This window comes from Malurus melanocephalus, unplaced genomic scaffold (genome assembly GCF_030028575.1).
Source record: "Malurus melanocephalus ecotype Western Australia unplaced genomic scaffold, MMel_1.1 scaffold_113, whole genome shotgun sequence".
In the NCBI taxonomy this organism is placed as follows: Eukaryota; Metazoa; Chordata; class Aves; order Passeriformes; family Maluridae; genus Malurus; species Malurus melanocephalus.
Window position 1 is genome coordinate 1,685,832 of NW_026623345.1, and position 20,129 is coordinate 1,705,960.

The 20,129-nt window shown below is 58.0% G+C and overlaps 1 protein-coding gene across 1 annotated transcript in view; it reads left to right on the plus strand.

Moving 5' to 3' along the window:
- The window catches only part of ARID3C (AT-rich interaction domain 3C), an 18,713-nt gene extending 217 nt beyond the window's left edge, over nucleotides 1–18,496 (plus strand). Inside the window, exons 1-7 of the mRNA XM_057369671.1 lie at nucleotides 1–116; nucleotides 11,715–11,787; nucleotides 15,434–15,617; nucleotides 15,807–16,051; nucleotides 16,310–16,579; nucleotides 16,760–16,849; nucleotides 17,669–18,496. The exon at nucleotides 1–116 is cut by the window's left edge and continues 217 nt beyond it. Of these exons, the coding sequence (XP_057225654.1) occupies nucleotides 1–116; nucleotides 11,715–11,787; nucleotides 15,434–15,617; nucleotides 15,807–16,051; nucleotides 16,310–16,579; nucleotides 16,760–16,849; nucleotides 17,669–17,811 (1,121 nt within the window). The 3' untranslated portion in view covers nucleotides 17,812–18,496. The remainder of the gene's footprint in view (nucleotides 117–11,714; nucleotides 11,788–15,433; nucleotides 15,618–15,806; nucleotides 16,052–16,309; nucleotides 16,580–16,759; nucleotides 16,850–17,668) is intronic.
- Nucleotides 18,497–20,129: the final 1,633 nt, after the last annotated feature.

Sequence of the window (20,129 nt, forward strand, 5' to 3'; positions counted from 1 at the left end):
CTGCGGGGGAGGAGGAGGAGGAGGAGGAGGAAGAGGAGGAGGAGGAAGAAGGGGAGCCCCGCGACCCACCGCCACCCCCGCACCACGAATGGACCTACGAGGAGCAGTTCAAGCAGGTAAGGAACGCCCCGGCGCCGGCTGCTCTGGGCAGGCATTCCCAGTGTCCCTCCACGGTCCCCAAACTCGGGTTCAGCTTTCCTGGAATGGACACCTCTTTTCCCCCCACTGCTCCCAAACCCTGTATGTGTCCCACCCTAAATGGGCAGCACCACGCCCCAGCCCAGACCCACCCCAAGCAGACATCCCCCATATCCCCATTAACCCCAGATAATGTTCCAATGCCACCTTAAATGAGCCCCCCCAGTACTCATCCACTGCCCCCAAAACTCATCTTCCCTTAAATGGGTACTCCCTGAATTCTCTCTGTTCCCTGTCCCTAAGCCCTATGCCCTGTAGGCATCCTCATGTGCTCGCCATCTCCCTGCTACCAAACCCCGTCTCAACCCTGCTTTGTGACCCCACCCTCCCAGTGTCCCATATGCCTGTCCACAGGCCCAACATCGTGATGGGTGCCCAGTGTCCAGGCATCTCCCTGTGCCCACCCTGATCTATGCCAGCTGCACCCATGGTGCTTTCCATAATGGGTGAAATCACGGAGGTTTTGCAGAGATGGAAAAGGGCAAGGGCTGCAGTGTGTGGTCACCCCAAGGAGCTGGCGAGCCATGGAGCTGAGTTCCCTTGTCTTTGCAAGGGTCTGGGCGTATTATGGCCGGTCAGTGCAGCTCACTGATTTCCTACGCTTTCCTACACACCCCATAACCTCACTCCAGGTGGGCATAGGGGAGACTCTTCCAGCCGAGATCTGGCACAGGGAAAGGGCTTCAGGAGCTCGTATAAAGGACGGAAGAAAGGTCTCTCTGTATTTAATGTCTGTGGATCCCATCYGAGCTGTGTTGTACAAGCTCTGGTTTGCATACAGCGGGTGCCCCTCCGTGCAAGGGTGTGGGCATGGAGTGCGCAGCACCGGGGCAGCTTTGGGCACCCTGTGCATTCAGCTTCGTTGTGGGGGAAAGAGAGGCACAGTAGATGACGGGAGATGTGGCGAGGGGATAGAACAGAGATGTCCCCATGCAGCTGTTKTGTGGCTTTTTAGGATCTCACTGCTCAGGGTCAGGAGGATGAGGGCATTTCTGTTTCATCCAGTTCTGGCAGGAGAGGAAGGGAACAGCAGCGGGACCCCAACTTCTGGCTGCTGCGGTGGCATGCTGCTGCCTTTTGTGTTTCAAATTGTCATTTGGAGGGGCTGGGGCTCACCCCCTGCTTGTGAGGTGACAGGTACAGGTGCAGACAGGACACGGGCAGCACCAGCCCCCTGGCCGTGCCCGGGGATGCTGCCAGCGCCTGACACTGCATTGAAGCAGCCCGGGGAGGGCCGGGGTGTGTGAGCTGCACAGGCCAAACAGATCGTCCGGGAAGTGTTACATTACACCCCGCTGCGCAGAAAAAGGCTGACTGTCCGGTTCCCGGGGTCAGCCGGGAGGTGGGAAGCGGCTCCTCCCTCCCGGGAAGGCTAAAGAAAGYATCCCCGGCATTTCTCGTCCTTCAGCCTCCCGCCCTGCCCGTTTGGGGCGGCCCGTGCTCCTTRTGCGGGGCAGGAATGTTGTGAATACTGGGAGAGGGATGGCAGGAGAGGTTGGGGTGCAGGATAAATCCTGTCATAGCTTCCCAGGGTGAGAGTTGTTCCTTGTCTTTGATTTCTTCCACCCCTCATTGGAAAAGTKATGGACCCCTGATCCAGAGACCCACACCTGGGTTTCCCCCCTGGTGGCATGYCCCAGCCAGCCCAGGGAGCAGTGGGATGTCCCTCTGCAGTTTGGAACAGGCTGCAACKCCAGCTTGCTTTGGGGTCTGCGTGGTGGCTGTGAGTCCTGTCCCTCCCCTGAGATCATGCAGGAGGGGACATACTCCTGCCTGTGAGGGACGTGTCCCTGCTGGGCCCTCCCCAGGCTGCAGGGCTGTGGCTCACCCAGCCTGGGGAACAGGTTCTCCTCTCTTCAGGGACAGAGTGGGAAGGGTGGCTGTGCTTCAGCTTTTGGAGGTTTCCCAGGGGCTGGGCTGTGATGCTGTGGGGGAGGTGGGAGRGCAGCATGTGTCTGCTGGAAAGCTGTTGGGACAGTGGCAATGTGGGTATGGGGTCCTGGAGCTGGACAGAGACCCTAGAAAGGCCAGAGCTGGATTTCCCACCAGGACACCCTTCTTGAAACTCCCCAGGCCATCACAGCATTACCCAAGGTGGGTTCAGGGCTTGTCCCTGCTCTCCTCCTTTAGGGCTGGGGGCACAGCTRAGTGAACAGAGACCACCAAACCCTGGCTGTTTTGCAGCAGGTGAGCAGAGTCACTTCCCCATCTGTGCAGTGGGGTGGGTGCTTTGATGGGGGTGGGGTGGGAGGTTGATACAGGACCAGTCAGGMGAGGGTTTCCACACGGTGCAGTGGTGTTAAAAATGGGAGCAGAGGACAAGGTTGTTGTCGTGAAACCCGTGGAGGGTTAACAGGCAAATGTGGCTTTGCACACAGAGGAACATTTTGGGGAAGTCCCCCCTGTGTATGCCCTGGTTTTATACGCTTCCTGAGAYGCTCGTTTGGGGAGGGGGGGCTGGTGAGACCTTTGCTCTGACTAGGGGGGCCACTGTGATGTTACAAGGCTTAGAGACCCCCTCACCCCGCCTCTTGCATCAGCCCCCGGCGCCGGTTTATGTACATTGATAAGGATACATGGGTAGAGACCTGGGCAAAGGTCTGGGAGGTCTCCACACCCAGGGCTGTCAGACCCAGCCCTGAGGTTGGGGGCACCAAGTGGGGTCTGATTGTGCACAGTCCATKAACCCCAGCTTCCCTGAGCATTGGGCTGCCTCCAGGTTTTCRTTCTGTGGTGCTGCATTATGTTTGACTTGGAGGGCAGGGGTAAGAGCCTGGCATTTTTTGTGCCAGCTCAGCTCCATAAATTCAGCTTTTCCTCTAGGGAAGCCATGCATATAGATAGGGATGGGTACCCTGGTTTCTTGCAAGTGATAGAAGCACAGCTTTCTTCTTCGTCCCCCAGGGTGGAAGGGACTGAAATATGTGGGCTTTGCATCCAGCCGTCAGCGGTGTTTGCTGGCAGGAGGATACCCTCCCTGCCAGGGCCCCTCCAGCATTTTCACACCCATCTGTGAGTGGGGGGATCAGGATTCTCTGAAGTTCCTCCCTACCCAGAAGCAGCTGCAGGGGGTGAACCCCAGCCAGCCCTTTAGGAGCTGTGGGGTGTCTGGTAGCCTCAGCAGTTAATTTGGGGGTGGCTGATTTTGCCAGCAGCTGTTCGCCATTATCCCCAGCSTAACCCCGGTGGTGCTGTTCCTCCTGCCCTGCCTGTCTCTGATGCCAGCAGTTGCCTCTTGCACCCATCCTTGTCCTTGCTGTGAATGCAGGCACCCACATCTCAAAGCCTGGAGGTGCGTGCCCCTGTAGCAGCACACCTTGTGCCACAAACCTCCACTCCATGCCTTGGGGTCATCCCAAAATGGGGCAGCAGGGTCTGTGGTGTGCACCCTCCTGCCTCTATCCCCGTTTCTTTCTCCTGTGCTGTTGTCACTGGGGGTGGAGGAAATTGACTCAGGAATGTTCAGGGAATGGAGGCGTCTGAAGGGGGGAACCCTGCAGAGAGGGTAGTGGTGTTCATGCCACACCCCCTCCTCACCACCAGTGCATCCTCAACCTAGCTGCAGGACCAAGGGCTCCTGRGGCTAAATTAGAGGGTCTCTGGTTACACTGCAGTGGCCGGGATGGACACAATGTATTTGCTTCTGTCCATGCCTGCCTGGAGGCTCTGCTCCAGCAAACGTGCGAGCAGAGCTCTGCCCCGAATTTGGGACCACCTGCAGTGGGGAGGTGGCGTCAGCAGCAAGGGTCARTGTGCTAATGCATGGAGCTCCAGCMGCTCTGGCAACCCAGCACCAGTGGAGGGCACAGGACAGGGTTGGGGCGTCACTGGGGTGTGGCTGGGAGCACACATAGGGGTGTTCTGGGGTTGTCTGTCCATACAGACCAACACCCATGCGTGCTTCTGTGTAAATGCGTGTGCAAGAGCTGGGGTATGTGGCTGTGTGTGTGCCTKTGTGAGGGGATTCTGTGTGTCTGTACGGATCTACAGGAGCGTGCAAAGTGTGTGTGAGCACACGTGAGTGCTGGGATGTGTTTGTGGRTCCATACAAGTGCGCAGGGTGTAGGGACCCCAATGGCTGTAGGAGCGTGTAGGGCACCGTGTGTGCCCACAGGGGTCTGAACACACCGTGTGTGTGTACATGTGATGCCCATGTGATGTACCAGCACATGTGTGGTGTCACAGGGTATTTGGCCATGTGCATGCACACACCAGTGTCTCTGTGTTGGAATTTCATGGCCCCAGGGGTGTCTGAGGCAGGGGCGGAAGGCAAAGCCCCCTCCAAACCCAACTCTGCACCTCTTGCCAAGCCCACAGTGCTGAGCCGTCCCGGTGACTGCCAGACTCCTTCTCCCAATGCTGCCTCCCAATGAAGTGTATTGTGGCACTTCCCAGCCCCACTGAAGCCTGTGGGATGCTCAGACTCTCAGGAGCTGCCATGTCACTCTCTTCCAGTCGAGAGTCCCGAGGGTTTGGGATTGGGGCTCCAAAGAGGAGCTGTTGAACTGGTTGAGGGTGTGAGAATAAAGGCACTGAGGAGGTGAGAGGAGCACCATCTGCCTCTGACTCCCTCCCCAGCCACCTCCCTGAAATCGGCTGCCAGTTGAGTCTTTGGGGAGGATGCACCCCTTCATCAACTTGGGCCTCTGATAACCCACTAATTGGGCTAATAATTGAGGTAAATCTCTTGTGCTGCCAGCTGGCTGGGCAGGGCTGTGGCGGGGAGATGAGATCTGATGGTGGACTCTGGTCCCAAGGGCATCTTGCAGCTGTGTGGGGGTGTGGGAGCGAGCTCGGGTGTGTGTGGGGGTGAGTGTGAGTGGGGGACAGTGTGTATAGGGTCATGTGAGTGTGCACAGAGGGGACGTGGAGGAGATGYATGAGCATACACGGGAGTGTGAGTGCACGCACGATTTGTGGTTGTGCATGGGGAGTGTGTAAAGGGAGTGGAAGGATTTGCACAAGGATCGTGTGTGTACGTGAAGAGTGGATAGGGGTGCGTAGGTGTGCACAGGGTCTGCAGAAGGGGAGCTCATCCAGGGGCTGTGTGAGTGARTGTGCCTGGTGGGGCTGCTTGTCCAGGGAGTGTGCACAAAGAGAGCTTGCACACATCCATCTGCAGAGCAGGCTCCACATGGAATCCTGTCCCCTGGGGCACAGGRCTCCCCCCAGAGATGCCTGTACTGGTGGGGCTGTGTTCTCCCCTGTCGGCTGCAGCCCCCATCCTGGATCCAGAGCTCACATCCCGTGTCTGTGGCAGGGCATGAGTGAGCACCAGCCCAGATGCTCTCTCTGCTCCGGCACACAGCCCTTCYGGAGCCCGAGGTGGGGGCAGGGATTGCTTTCACAGGGTTGGGGGGCCACCAACCCTTCCTTCCACATCGTCCCTTCAGAGCTGGAGGAAGGGGATGGGGCAGAGGTGCATGGTGAGGAGGGGGAATTGAGCAGCTAGCGCCATCCCAGGCATGCAAACAGCCCCCCGGGTGTGCCACCCCACGCTCACACAGCCCCCAGCAGGTGTGTGCATGTACAGTGTGCTCACCCGTGCATGTACTGTGGGAGTGTATGTGCACGTCCCTTGGGGACATGTGCGGTGTTGCTGGTCGTGGACTGGGTCCCCTGGCTCTGATCACCCCGGGAGGCATCAAAGATGGGAAGAGTCTCCTTTACCACTTGTCCTGGTGCTGGTGACGGAGCAGGATCCCATGGCTCCAGTCCCCTCGTAAGGGATTGAAGGAGAAGGGTGTCCCACAGCGTCAGTCATCCATGGAGGAATCATGGCAGGGGGGGACAAGAATGGAGGGGGAGGCAGAGGAAGGCCGGGATGGAGGGGGAGGCAGTGGCGTGGCAAGCGCCGGTGGGTCAGGGAGGTTAACCCGAACAAATCCGCTCATTGACTCCCTGCCTGCTCAGCCGTGAACAGTAACAAGGGACTGATGGTGGGGGACGCCGGGCCCGCCTCCCCTGTTCGCAGCCCCCAGACGGGACCGGGGCGGAGATGGTGCCTGTGCTGGCACCGCACAGCCACGGGCACCGTGTTCCTCTGCCTCCGGCCCGTAGGGGAGCCATGCCAGCACCCCGTGCCTCAGTTTCCCCTCCYTCAYTGAGCAGAAGGCTGGGGCACCTGTGAGCCCCCCGCCTCACCCCGGGGCCAGGCTGTGGGTGGGGGGCTGCCGTCCCAAGGCCGGGGCTGTCGGCAGACCTTGCGCGGAGCCGGGTTAATGTTTGCAGCAGGCAGCCCTCCCGGGAGCGGCTGCGGCGGGGAGCGGGGTTTTAATGACCTGCCGGATCTGCCGCATTATCAGCGCTGATTAAACCTGCCTGCTCTATAAAGCGCCGTTAAATATTAAGCATGATGGAAGTCTTTGAAGGGGAACCACAGCGCTGGGAGAGGTCCCCAAACAGAGGTGTCCAGACGCAYTAGTGGGGTGACTACTGAGATGGGTGGTGTTGGGGTTGGTGAGCACCCCGCACCCCTCAGGACTGTGGGATCAGGGGAGCAGGGTCCCCCCAAGAGCCAGCACTGCCTTCGAATGCAGCCGGCYGTCCCAGCAAAGCCGTCCCGTAACCATTAACTTATTAACAACTGGTGTAAGAGGTGAGCGGTGGCTCGCAAGGTCAGGGGGTGGTTTGTGCCTGGCGGGGAGTGAACTGCCCCCCAGCTCTGGCAGTGGGGATGGGGGAAGGGACCTGCAAGCCCTTAGTTCCTCGAGTGTGCCCCATGGCTGGGGAGACTCTGAGCGTGGGTACTGTTGGGATTCCTGAACCTCAGGGTGCACAGGGCTGTGCCTCAGCTGGGAATCCCGTGGYTGCCTGCAGGGTAAACTGAGGCACCACTTTTCTATGCCCGCTATGCCAGCAGGGCACATGGGAGGACGCCCCAGTGTCTGGGTGCTTGGTTGTGCACCARCTATCTTCCTGGGGAAGGATCTCAGAGGCAGCAGTCGAGCTCCACAGAGGTGCAGTGACTCCAAAAGTGACTCCAAATCATTGCACCAGCAGTCAGCCACCCGTGGTGTGTGTCTGGGGGCTGCRGGGAGGTGAGCGTTACCTGGGCGCCCTGCGTGAACAGTGGCCCGATGGAAAAATTAGCAGTGTGGCTAATCAATGTGGTGTATATTAAGCAGCTCAGGGTTGGGGGGTTTGCGAGGTGGAGGGGGAGCTGAGCAGGGTCCAGGATCGATACAGCTCATATTAAGTGGATTAAATCCTGGCTGCCGATCCGAGCCCTCACTGCCAGCGGGAGGTGGCAGCTGAGCAGGGGCTGTGGAGGTCCTGCTGAGATCGCTTCCCCTGGCAGCGGGGCCCAGAGGGGACTGTGTGGGATCTCACCAGGGCAGGGCAAGCTGGAAGTGCATGGCGGGTGGCTTAGCACCTCATCACATCCATCCTCTGTCTAGGGTGCCAGCTAGGCTAAGGGGTTTCAGGGACCCAAGACCCTTAATCTCTGCAAGCCCTCCTGACTCTAGGAGAGGCATCTCCTGGATGGGTGAGTGGTGATAACTATGTGACTTRATCGTGRGGAGGAGGAGGAGGAAGCACAAGRTCTATTCACATCCCTTTAATAAACCATGTTCGACCCACTGACCTTTAACCTGCCTGACAAGCCCCGTTATCCCCATCCCTTAAGCAATATAGATGTCGCCATGGCAATGGGACAACAGGAGGGAGCAGGTCCCAGAGTTTCACCCAGAGTGGGGTGGGAAATGAGGACRCACTGCTCTAGTCCTGCACTTGCACCCAGGCCAGCAGTGCCAGGTGGAGGTGGGGTGCTGCTGGGGTTCCAAGCACCGTGGATGGGGTCCCCGAGGTCAGCGGAGCAGAGCTGCGCTGCGCACTGGTGGGATATCGATCCCGGGGCTTGACAGTTTAATACTTCTGTTTATAGAGGAATATAGTTACATCGATGGCGTTAAATGAGTTACTAATTATATCAATACAAACACGATTAAAAGGGTCCTTGCTCATAGGTCACCGCAAGCAGGAGCCGCTGGTTGTGTTGCACAACTGCCCCTGGGCAAGGCTCAGGCCACTGCTCGAGGCACACGGTGGGGGGATGCTCTGGGGCGGCGTGTTCCCTGTAGGGTCAGGGGTGCTCATCCACCTAGAGTGCCTGTCTGGGGTTGTGCATCCCTCTGTGGGACTGCACATCCGCTTCTGGACTTGTGTGCTCCTTCTGGGGCTCTGCATGCTCATCTGGGGTTTTGGATGGACACACGGGGTTGTGTGTGCATATATGGGGTTGTTTGTTTGGGGTTGTACATGCACGTATTGGGCTGTGTGTGTCCGACCGAGGGTTTGCATGTGCCTGTCTGGGGTTGTACATGCCTGTCTAGAGTTCTGTTCTGGGGTTCTGTTTTGTTCTGGGATGCCTGCCTAGAGTCGTGTGTTCTGTTCTGGGGTTCTGTTCTGTTCTGTGTGCATATATGGAGTTGTGAATGCCTGCCTGGGGTTGTGTGTTCCACTGTTGGGTTGTGGGTGCACATACAGCAATGCACGTGTTCCCTCTAGGGTAGTGAATGCAGATTTGGGGCTGTGTGTGCTCCTCTGGTGTTGTACATGCCTGTCCTGAGTTGTGCAGCCGTGTCAGGGGTTGAATGTACCCACGTGGGGCTGTGTGTGCCCCTCTGGGCCTCCCTAGAGCTGTGCACATACATGTGGAGTGTGTGGCCATGCATGAACGTGCGGGGTTGTGGAAGTCTGTGTGTGCTCACCTGGGGCTGTACGTGCCCAYGGGAGATTGTGCACATCCAGTGGGGCTGTTTGTGCCTGTGTAGGGGTTTGTGCCCRGTGGGTTGTATGTGCACGAGCATCACAGGCTTGTGCTCTCTCCCGTGATGTTGTGTGTGCTCCTGCGGGGCTGTGCACACCGATGCAAGGYTGTATGTGCTTGTGCGGGGTCGTACCTGCCCATCTGACCTTGTGTGCAGCACTGGGGGGATCTGTGCCCCTGCAAAGRGTTGTAACTATGCTTGTGTGGGGCTGTGCAATGCCCATGAGGGGCAGAGCACACTCGTGTGGGGTTGAGTGGACCCACAGAAGGCTGTGCACGCTCGTGGGGTTGTGCAAGCCCAAACATAGTTGTGCATGCCTGTGTAGCGTTGTGTATGCTCACATAACCCAGGTGAGGCACGTGTCCCTGCACAGCAACTGTGTGTGACCAGAGAGAYCTCTTCTCCAACAGGAGCATCCCCAAATCTTGTAGAACACCCGGTGCATCCCAAACGTACCCAAGGGCTTTGCTGGCTGGTCCCTGGTTACTCAGCTCTGCTCTTGTCTCCACTTCAAAGCTGACCTTTGCTCCCTGATTGATGTAATGTGTTTTTTGCATCTCAGTGCCCCACAGATAAAAGGTTAGGGGTTAATAAACAGTGGAAAACCAGAACCTGGCCCTTGGAGGTCACACCTGTTTTGGGGGCTGGAGTCAGTAGCAGCCTGCTCTGAGTGGGATCCTGCCTGCATCAGTGGGAGGAGAAACACAAGTGGCAGCCAGGGCAGAGGTGTGGATGCTGAAGCCMATCCACTGGGTGACCCTCAGGAAGGCCATGGCTTCACCTTGTGGTGGGATGAGTGGGACRAGTGGTGGTTGTCAGTTTTGGGTATTTGCTCCTGCCTTGACAAGCCAGATGTCAGGGGATGTCAAAGTACTTGGTGTGGAGGCTTTCCAGAGGCAGGGACAGGCAGGGAAATGCAGGCAAAGCCTGACTGGCACAGCCTTCCTGGAGCAGAAATCAAAGCAGCCTCCTGGAGCTCTGCTSGGAGCCTGACCTAGTTACTGTAATCAATGGCTCCTGGAAAAGAGCAGGCAACGGGGAGGGGGCACAGGGCGAGGCAGGTGGAGAGGGACAGTGTGCTGGCAGTCAGGGATCAGGGCATTCCTGGAGCACCTTGCTGCAAGGAGGGGATAGGTAAGTGGGATCCGGAGAGCAGGGAAGCAGCAAAGGAGCTCCAAAGAACCAGGYGATCAGCACGTGTGGGTGTGGTGTGAGTCTGGTAGTTGTAGCCTTAGAGCAGGTTAGGGACAGGCAGTTAGCACCAATCTGTCCCTGACAAGGGACAGGCAGCTGGCACTCGTGAGTTAGATGAGGGACTGTGTTGGGGGTATCTGTTCAGTGATGGGAACCATGGGGTCTGTAGAAGCATCCTCAAATCCCTGTGTGTTCCCACATTCCCCCATCCCTGCATCCCCATATCTCCATATCCCCAAAGTCCTTTCATCCACACATCCCTTCATTCCCGTGTCCCTGTATTCATGTGTCCCTATTGCATCCCACCATCCCCATTTCTCCCGAATCCCTGATTCCCCCCATCCCTACATTCCCATATCCCTGCATTCGTATGTCCCCAAGGCATCCCTGCATCCCCCCATCCCCATATCCCTGCAGCCTGCCTACCTTTAAGCACAGCTYCCTTTATCTGTCTGGTGAATGATGTTCTGTGTGGAGTGGGGGTGTTCTCCCTTTCTATTGGCTTTTAACTGCCTTTCCCAGCACAATTGTTTTTTAAACGACTCTATTTTGTGCCTGACTTTGTTTTCCAGCTTGCATTTCTTTGTATATGTTTTGGAAATCCATTCTGGACTGCTGAGTTTTGTTTCTTTTCAATGGCTTTAAATTCTTGCCGGGCTTGCTGGGAGGAATTGGTGTCTATAGCGTCTTCGATTGGTGCTAATTTTTCCTTCATGTGCTCTGACTTTTACTGCTGGGCCATCGATCTGGCAGGCTCCAATTTGTCATGGTCACTCAGGCACTGTGCTGGAATCAGGCGAGCCCGGGCTTTCGCACGGAGCCGGCACTTCGTGTCCCTGATGTYGGGGCTGCACTCACCTCCCCAGTGCTGTCCCTCAGCTCAGGCTGTGTCCGTGTGTCCAGACTGCTGTCCATCCAGCACACACAAGTATCCTCACAGCCATTTGTGTGTCTGTGCAATCACATGCACACGACAGCCCCGGCATCTGCAGCTCTATCAATGGTACCCGGTGCCGTGGCTGACCCAACTTTTCCTTCCCCAGGATGGGATCAGCCTCTGCTGTTTGGGTGGACCTGTGTCCCTGTGAGGGATGAGGGCTGATGAGGATGCTGATTCTGTGCTGGGACCTGYTGGACACCTGGCAGTGCCAGAGCAAGGCTGAGCACCCCTATCCCGGGGTCCTGCCTTGGCTTAGGGCTTGCTGGTGCTCCTGGGCTGTGATTCTTGCACTTRAGAGGGCAAGGAGTGGGAGAAAATGAGGCACAGACTCAGCGTCTCTGCAGCAGAGGTTCAGAACAGTGGTTTGTGGGGAGCCCACACCAGACCCCAGGTACAGGGAGAGAGAGCCCAGCTCTGCCAGGCAGAGGGTGTGTCAGGAGATTCAGTCAGTGGTGCACAGAGAGCCTCTTGTTGCACAGAGCAGGCAGGTGAGGCCAGCGGTGATGCCAGGCTCTGAAACAGGCAGTGTCCAGCCCCARGCACTGCTCCCTCTCCATTCTCACCTGCATGAACCGAAGCACTGACCCCTCTCTCTCTTCTGCCTCCAGCTCTACGAATTGGATGAGGACCCAAAACGCAAGGAGTTCCTGGATGACCTCTTTGGCTTCATGCAGAAGAGAGGTAAAGGTGGGTGGCTGGGGCGGGTGCCTCGGCTGCTGGTGGGGGGTTCTCCGTGTGGTGTTCTCAGGCTCTGAGCTGCTCCAKGGCTCTGTGAAACCCTCAGGCAGGTCCTGCAGCACATCCCGAGGGCCTGCCAGGCTGGGGCTGCTGTCAATGCCGATATCCATGCCCATTAGCCATGMCCAGCAGGGATGCCCACTGCTGGGGATACCATTAACATACCCCATGGTGACAAGTGTCAGCAACACCCGTTAATGATGCCCATTAGCAGTTTTYAGGACTTTTTAGCCATGCCTGGTGRGAATGCCYRTGGCAGGGCCCTTTAGGGCTCCYCCTTTGCAGCCTGGTGAGGATGCCCACCAYCAGCACCTCACCATCAGCCCCGTTCAGCAGTGCTTGTGACGTGTGGGAGTGGGGCCAGCAGTCCGGGCACCCAGGGGTTAAWGGCTCAGCAGCCAGCCCATCCTCATCGGAAATCTTTGCTATCGGCATGGGGGGCCGAGCCGGCTCCTGGGGACTCGATAAATGCTTTAACCTTCGCCCTCCCCGGCCGGGCCGCGACAATTAAAAGTTGCCGAGCGCGGGCGTGTGGCCGGCCGTATTAATTAGAGCCTTTTGCTGGTGTGTGGATTAATGAACAAGCCGTTCGATAGCCAGTAAACCCCAGGCAGAGGTTAATGCCGAGCTAATTAACGGGGAAAGGCTGAGGGGGGTGCAGGAGCAGCGAGGTTGGCGGTGCGTGGGGTGAGGGAGGGCAGAGAGGGGCAGTTGCCCGCACAGCCTGCCCATGGGAAAGGTAGTGAGAGTCCCCACCTGTCTGTGGKGCTGCAAAGATTGATTTTTAGGTCGGGCTGGGACACCACAAACTTGTTTCACTCATGAGTGTGTGGTGAGTGGCAAGCACAGCCGTGGGCTCACCCTGGGGGTCAGCTGTAGGCTGTGGATGGGCTGGGTACTGCCCCATGGGTGTCCCCTGGTCCCCCTGGCCCTGGTTCAGTGCTCTGGGGAGCGAGTGGGAGCATCAACCCAGCCTCGGCTCCCCCAGCATCCATCAGCCACAAGATTCATGGGCTGTTCTGCAGCTTCATTATCTCTCTCTCCAGAGCTAATTAACTCCCTCGCTATTGGGGCCGGGGCTAATTAAGTAAGTGCCTGCTGGTGTGGGGAGGAGGGAGGGAGYCTGATGCTTCCTTGATAGTGCTACTCCACATCCTTCTGTGGCTGGCTGATCCACTCGTGTGYCCTCCATCCCTTCTGTCCTGCATCTCCTCTGAGTGGATGCCATCGCCCTGGGGAGGGCAGAAAGCATGKGGGTGCACAGGTGCAGGTGTGCAGGGATGGAGGTGCATGAACCAGGTAGAGGAGACAGGGATTTTRGAATTGGGCACCAAAGAGAAAGGGGTCAGAAGGGCTGTGGGGCAAGGACMAAATCCTGGGGGTCATCAGGAGCTGGATAAGAAGCAGCACACGAGAGCCACTGCAGATGCAGCTGGGGGACCCAGAGGTGCCAGAGGAACACCCGTGGGCTTTGACAACCAGGCTGCATCCCCAGGGTGGCCAGAAGGGGCTGGTGTCCCCAGGGTGAGCCCTGCTGAAACGGACTGCATCCTCCCTGCTGTCTATCAGAACAGTATCAGTACTGACATTTGTCAGCACTGTGAAAAGAGGGTAGCACGTAGGGCTGAAAAATGGGTTGGGGACAGCCTTCTGAGGCCACCCCATGGCACGAGGGTACAGCTGGCCCTGGTGGCTCATGGAGGTGACACCACCAGCACCATCAGACACGGGATGCAGGCAGTAGGGCAGCTCATGGCCATGCCCCAGCTAATGTGGCACCCTAAAGGTGGTGAGCTGGCACATAAGGGGGCAGATCCTACATTTGCTTTCTGGGGTCTGCAGCTCCCCCCATTTCCCGCCAAGCCAAGGGCCCTGCTGATAACACGGGGCCATTAATCAATCAAGGCCCTAATTGCAGCACCACAATGGCTGCATCGCCTCCCTGAGCTTTTGTGCCCTTCGCCCTGGCTGGGGCTGGGGCCATCACTCTGCAGGGACGCAGACAGGTGCCTTTGTCAGTGGGACAGGCATCGGCCACGCGCCCTGCACAGTCCCAAGATTAATGGCGAGCCACTTTCGTTAGCCACTGTGGCTCGAGAGGGGAGAAGAGAAAAAATGGGCCATTGACTGGAGGCTGAGACCCTGCAAAAGATAAATAATTTTTTTTTTTTTATTAAATACCATTGGCGTTGGGGGTGAGGGAGAGCCCTGTAACCAGGCTCCCCACCCTGAGGTGATGGGTTTTGTGCCAGCAGCCCCGAGCAGGGCTGGTGAGCTACTGGCAGCAGATATCAAGTCAATATCTCTGCCTTTCTCCCAGGAGGATAAACTCCTCTCCCCCTTTCCAACCTGGTGAACAACACAGACACACACAAAAAAAAAAGTTAAATGAACTCAGTAAAAGAATAAAAAGAGCTCATTTTTCAGGCTTATGTGAAGAAGCCAAGCCAATATCAGGGCCATAAATTAGGGATGCTGGAGGATGGCGGTGAATGACGGTTTCGTTTGAGGGGCGAAGCGCAGTCGTGACAGCCTCCCTCGGCCAAATGGATGGCTTTCCAATACTGCCTGTGCCCCGCCACCTCGCAGGAGGAGTAAATATGGGRTGGAATGACACTGGAAGGGGCAGGCTGGGATGGGATGTGGGGCTTGCTCCTCCTCTGTCCAGCTTCCAACCAAGGCCCAGACCATTGCCCCAAGGAACCATGGAGCCCCAGCAAGGCTCTGGGGCTATTTGGGGGTGCTGAGAAAGTGTGGAGGGTGTTTTTACCAGACCTGGTGGCTGTGGAGACCATGCTGGTCTATAATGGGCTCAAAAAATATGTTGAGCCCATGTCCCCTTGCCCCATGGCCTCACTGAGGAGGGTGATGCTGGGGTACCAGGGGTCAGAGTCTCTACTGAGGGCAGTTGAAGACAATTTGGAATCAAGTCTCTTGAAGCAGGGCACCAAAGGCCTTTAAGCAGAGGAGACTTCTGGGGCCATCTGTGGGGTTAAGAGGTTTTTCGGGAACTTTTTGTGAGAGTCTGAGGCTGGAATAGAAAACTTCTTCAGAGAGAGATGGTAGGGTGAGTCCTCCCAGAAGTGTTGTGGGAAACCTCTTCAGAAAAGTTACAGGATGGGTCYCCTTTCAAAGTTCTGATGGAGCCTTTCTTTATGGGGCTCTTAAAGAGCACTACAGAGTGAGCCATTCTAGGATACTCTTGAGAGATTTTGTAGATTGGWGCTGTGCAGGTAGCTCTGAGAATTCTGGAGGGACAGACTTCTCTCAGGGTGTCTGAAGGAGGCACTTTACCCATCCCACCTTGGCTCCACATCCCAGCTGAGAGCATACCCAGCCCTACTGACAGCTCCATCAAAGGGGACCCTGTGCCAGCCTGCTGGGGTACCCCTACTTCTGGGCACAGTGCCACTCTCCCAGGGGCCCTGCCGCACCCTGTGGGTGCTCGCCTGGGCACTGAGAGGTGCACGTCCCAGTGTGGGTACCTGCAGTGGCAGTGGGGGGAAGGTGGGGCTGTGTTCCCAGGTAATATGGGCCCCAGTGGACAGCCCCCCCATACCCTCTTCTGTCTCCCATGTGCATCCGTAAGGGACACCAGTGAACCGCATCCCCATCATGGCCAAGCAAGTGCTGGACCTGTACACACTGTACCAGCTGGTGACAGACAAGGGTGGCCTGGTCGAAGTCATCAACAAGAAGATCTGGCGAGAGATCACCAAGGGCCTCAACCTACCTACCTCCATCACCAGTGCTGCCTTCACCCTCCGCACACAGTGAGTGCCTGGCAGTGCTGGCAGGCRGGGGACACCTGCCCTGGGGCACCCTTGGCTCCAATGTCCAGAGTGCTGGGAGTGGTCTGATATGGAGTACCGCACAAGTGGTTGGAGGGCTCTGCCCCTTCCCAAGAGGTCTGGCTGAGAGGTGCCCGATGCTGGATCTCTCCCTGGTTCTTTCCTGTGCAGATACATGAAGTACCTGTATCCCTACGAATGTGAGAAGCGGGCGCTCAGCTCTCCTGGAGAGCTCCAAGCTGCCATCGACAGCAACCGTCGCGAGGGGCGGAGGCAGACTTTCGGCACAGCACTCTTCAACTACTCTCCAGCCAGCACCCCAACCCTGCTGGGCACCCCCAAAATGCCTCTGCCGGCTCTTAGCATCTCCACACACAGCTGTGGCCAGCTCGGGCAAGTGCACAGTGTTAAGAAAGGTGGGTGAGGATCCCATCTGCCCTGAGGCAGCCATCCCCTCCTCAGGGATGGACACTGCTCCAGCAGCAAGGGTGTTCTTTTAGCCCCTTTCAGGGAGTGAAACAAGTGTATTTCCCCTGGCTTTGGAGGACGATCAAGCCCAGATGTTGGAAGTGGTGGCCTGCTTTGCCCCATTCCCGGCGGGGTGGAGTTGGCACTAGCCAGGGATGGTGAGATGGGGTGGCAGTGGGAGACTTGAGCTCTCTTGCTCATTGCAGAGGATGGAATGCTGGCAGCATCAGTGCCAGGGCGCATCGCTATCCCTGTGGGACTGGCYGGCCACCATCTCACAGCAGCCCAAGCAGCAGCTGCCTCACAGGCAGTGGTGCTGGAGCAGCTGCGGGAGAAGCTGGAGACAGGGGAGCCCCCAGAGAAGAAGGTGGCCCTGACAGCAGAGGAGCAGCAGCGGCTGGTGCAACACGCACTCCAGCACAACCTCCTGGCCGTGGCCTCCCAGTTCCCCATGAATGTCAAGATCTCCAATCGAGGTAACAAGATGCAGCACCTCAGCCTGGGTCATCCCATTCCCTGGCACCTGAGATGGGAGCAGCAGCAGCAACTGGAGAGGAGCACTGATGCCCAGAGAGGCTGGTTCCCAGCTTATCTGTCTTGGACAGGTTCTTGTTTCTGTTTCTCTTAACACTCATATTGGTATTTCCTTTCCCCAGATGACAGACAGGAGACCGCATTGAACCTGTCCACCAACGGCATTAGCAGTATCAACATGTCAATAGAAATAAATGGAGTTGTCTACACAGGTAAATAGAAGGGCCGCTTGGCCCGTGTAATTGCGGCCGGGAAATCCAATAACTTATAGCCACTGCCTGGCCAGCAAGTCCTTCCTTCAATCTGATGTCTTTACTATAAAATCCATCGTAATGAAGTGGCAGGGCCTGGGGAGAGGGGGCAGGAGAAAGGGGAGGGGGGGTGGTGTTGACAAGGATGGAAATTGGCCCAAAGCAGGTGCTAGCAATGAAGGGCCATAGTGGGGGATGAACAGATGGAAGAATGAATGGACTCTGGCTGAGAAGTGACCCTGTACCTGGGGTCATTCCCCACCGCAGGGTACCACGGGCAGGGCTTGCATCTGGGCACACACACAAATGCTTGTGTGCCCAGAGGGTGTCTGGCTGTGTGTGGCATTTGGGTGATTGCAGAGCATGGTGTTGGGAAAGATGTTGGGGTGTTTTGCTAGATTAGAGCATCCTTTGGGATGCCAGTGTGCACCAGCCTGGCTAATCAGCTCATCCCATGCCCCCCAGATCCATACCTGCCCTGCTAAGACTCCCCACAATTAAAATGGATGGCTTTGCCTTCAGAACCTACATATTTAATGTGCTGGAAAGGGCAGGGCTAGTCAGCATGTGGGGCTGCCAGCCAAAGGGGCCTTGGGCCACCCCACAGGCTGCTTCCTGCAGGTGAAGATGACTGGGTTGCAGGAAACACCAGAGGTGATGAGAGGGAGCTGGAGCCCCCATGGGTGTTGGTCCAATGCTCCCCTGCCTGAGTGCTGGGGGCCAGGTGAGCAGATCCCCCAACCCTGGGCTTGCCCTCACCTGCTTGTTYTTGTTCCCCAGGTGTCCTGTTCGCCCGTCGGCCCTCAGCCACCCTGGCACCTGGTGGAGGGAGCACCCAGACCCGCCCGAACCCCATGCCTGCCCCAAACCCCCTGCTCCCAGCTGCTTCTCAGAGCCACACTCCCACCAGCACCTCGCCGTAAGGCAGATGTGCCCCCACCCTGAAAGCAGCTGGGGGTGCACAGGGTCTGGGGACCTGAGCTGTGACCCCCAACTGGGCCGCCAGGGTGGGATGGGGACGCAAAGGTGTCTCTCGCTGCAATACTGAGCTGTGTCCACGCAAGGCTGTGAACACCCACGTGGGCCCTTTTTGTCCCTTTTCCCCACGTGTGCCCTCACACACGCACACACACACATGCACACACGTTCCTTCCCAAGGCACCACCCCYAGGTGACCCCCTGTACATCTCCTGCTGCCCTGCTGACTGGGGGATCCCCAGGACCTGCATGCTGCATCCCCTACATCCTGCAGCCCCTAACCCACCTCGATGCACGCGCTGCTGCCCCTGTACACGCCTCAGTGCACACACTGCATCCCCTACACGCACCCTTGGTGCTCACGTTACYTCTCCACACACACCCTCCGTGCAAACACTGCAGGCACGATATTCTRCAGCCCCTGTGAACCGTGGCCCCTTCACACTGCAGCCCCTATACATACACTGCACCCCCTACCCACTGCAGACGCCCCTACCCAGCCCTCCTGCGCTGCCTGGGCTTGCTGCCCCTGCCCTGAGACACCCCCAGGGTGGTGGCATCTCAGCCCCCCAGGTCCTCAGCTCAGGGGGATCACCCTGGGGGGGCAAATAATGGGGATATTGGTGGGAATGGTGGGGGTGGAGCTTATTGGGGTGGGGCTGGGGTTGGGGGTTAATGTCGGGATGGGGGTTGTTGGTGGGGGTCACAGCAGAGGYCCCCACCACCACCAAAGACTGCCCGGGTGCCAGGCTCCCCAGCCAGGTGGCAGGGAGACAGAGGGCACTCCGAACTACCTCGTTGGGGCTGGGCAGGTGCCTCCTCCACCCGCTTGTGCCCCAGGGTGCCAAAGCAGGTGAGCGTGGAGCGACGCTCACCTCTACCTCAGCGTGGGGGGCTCGGCGTCGCCGCCCCGTTCCCCGCACTCCCACCGCAGCTGCGTGACTCCGTGTATCTATTAAAGGAAACAAACTTCTGAACCAAACTGCTGTTGAGGGTGGTGTGTAGGGCACGGTGCCACCYACAAAGCTCCAGGGCCCAGTTTGGAGGTGCAGGACATCCCAACAGCCTGTGGTATCCTAGGATAACAGCTGTAGTGCCTGAGATTTCACAGCCTGCCTCATGCTTCACTCCAGCTCAGTTTCTGGGAGCTCTGAGGTGCCCTGCACCCACCAGAGCCCTCAGGCATGGGCTGCCTGGATCACACAGGGCACCAACTTGAGCTGTGCCATCCAGGCTATGGGGATGCTTGGCYCGACGAGTTCCCAGTGTCAGCTCACCCATGGGTGGGGATCCCGGCAGGCAGCCTGTGCTGGGAAAGGAACACAGCCCCTGAGCTGCTGAGACCATGGCTGTGGGGCTGTGAGGTTGCACCTGGGGAGGTGCCAGCAGTGCTGGGCCAGCATGGCACCTGAGCAGTACACACAGGTGACCGTTGTGGAGCTGGGAGGCACTGACACATGCTTGGGTGATCACTTGTGCTCCCTTGTACAAGTTCAGTGGCATGAACACTGTCACACTCACAGATGGACTTGCACACGTGTGCAGCCACCTTTATATATGAAGGAGCACGGAGGGCTCCCATGGTGACAGAAGTGCAACCCGAGGCAACCACGACGACAAGTCCACCCCGGCATCGTTTATGCCACGTCCCTGATACCCGAGGGACCGGAGACTTATTCGAGAGTCCCCGCTGAGGCCAGACCCAGCCTCCCGGAGACACAGAGTTCCTTGGGGACAGACACGACCTCACCCCTCGAGGACACTCCCCAGTCCCCCGGGAACAGACACAGTCTCTTGGGGACAGCCACAGCTCAGACTCCCGTCGACATCCGAAGGCCGGATTCCTAGGACAAAGGGACACCCCCAGCCCCCTGAGGTAGCCCGGACCCCCGAGCCCACCCGGGCAGTGCTGTCGCTGTCCAGGGTGCTGCAGCAATGCTGCCTGCTCTGGACCCACCCGCGGGACACGGGGACTGCCACGCTGGGGACACGCTGAGGACCTGGGGGTGGCACAGAATCACTGCAGAGACCGCGTGGTCTGGCAGGTCCACCCCTGCAGTTCCACCCCCTGCAGGTCCACCCCTGCAGTTTGGCCACCAGGGTTGGGCGAGGTTCATGAGCAAGGGGTGTGTGCGTGTGTGTGTGTTTGTGGGAGTGCCAAGCAGAGCTGGGGTGGGATTGATGGAGCCTTAATTGGGGTCTCGTGTCCCTTGTCACTGCTGCGAAGCGCTGGCCACAGCTCATCGAGCACCGCAGCCCCAGG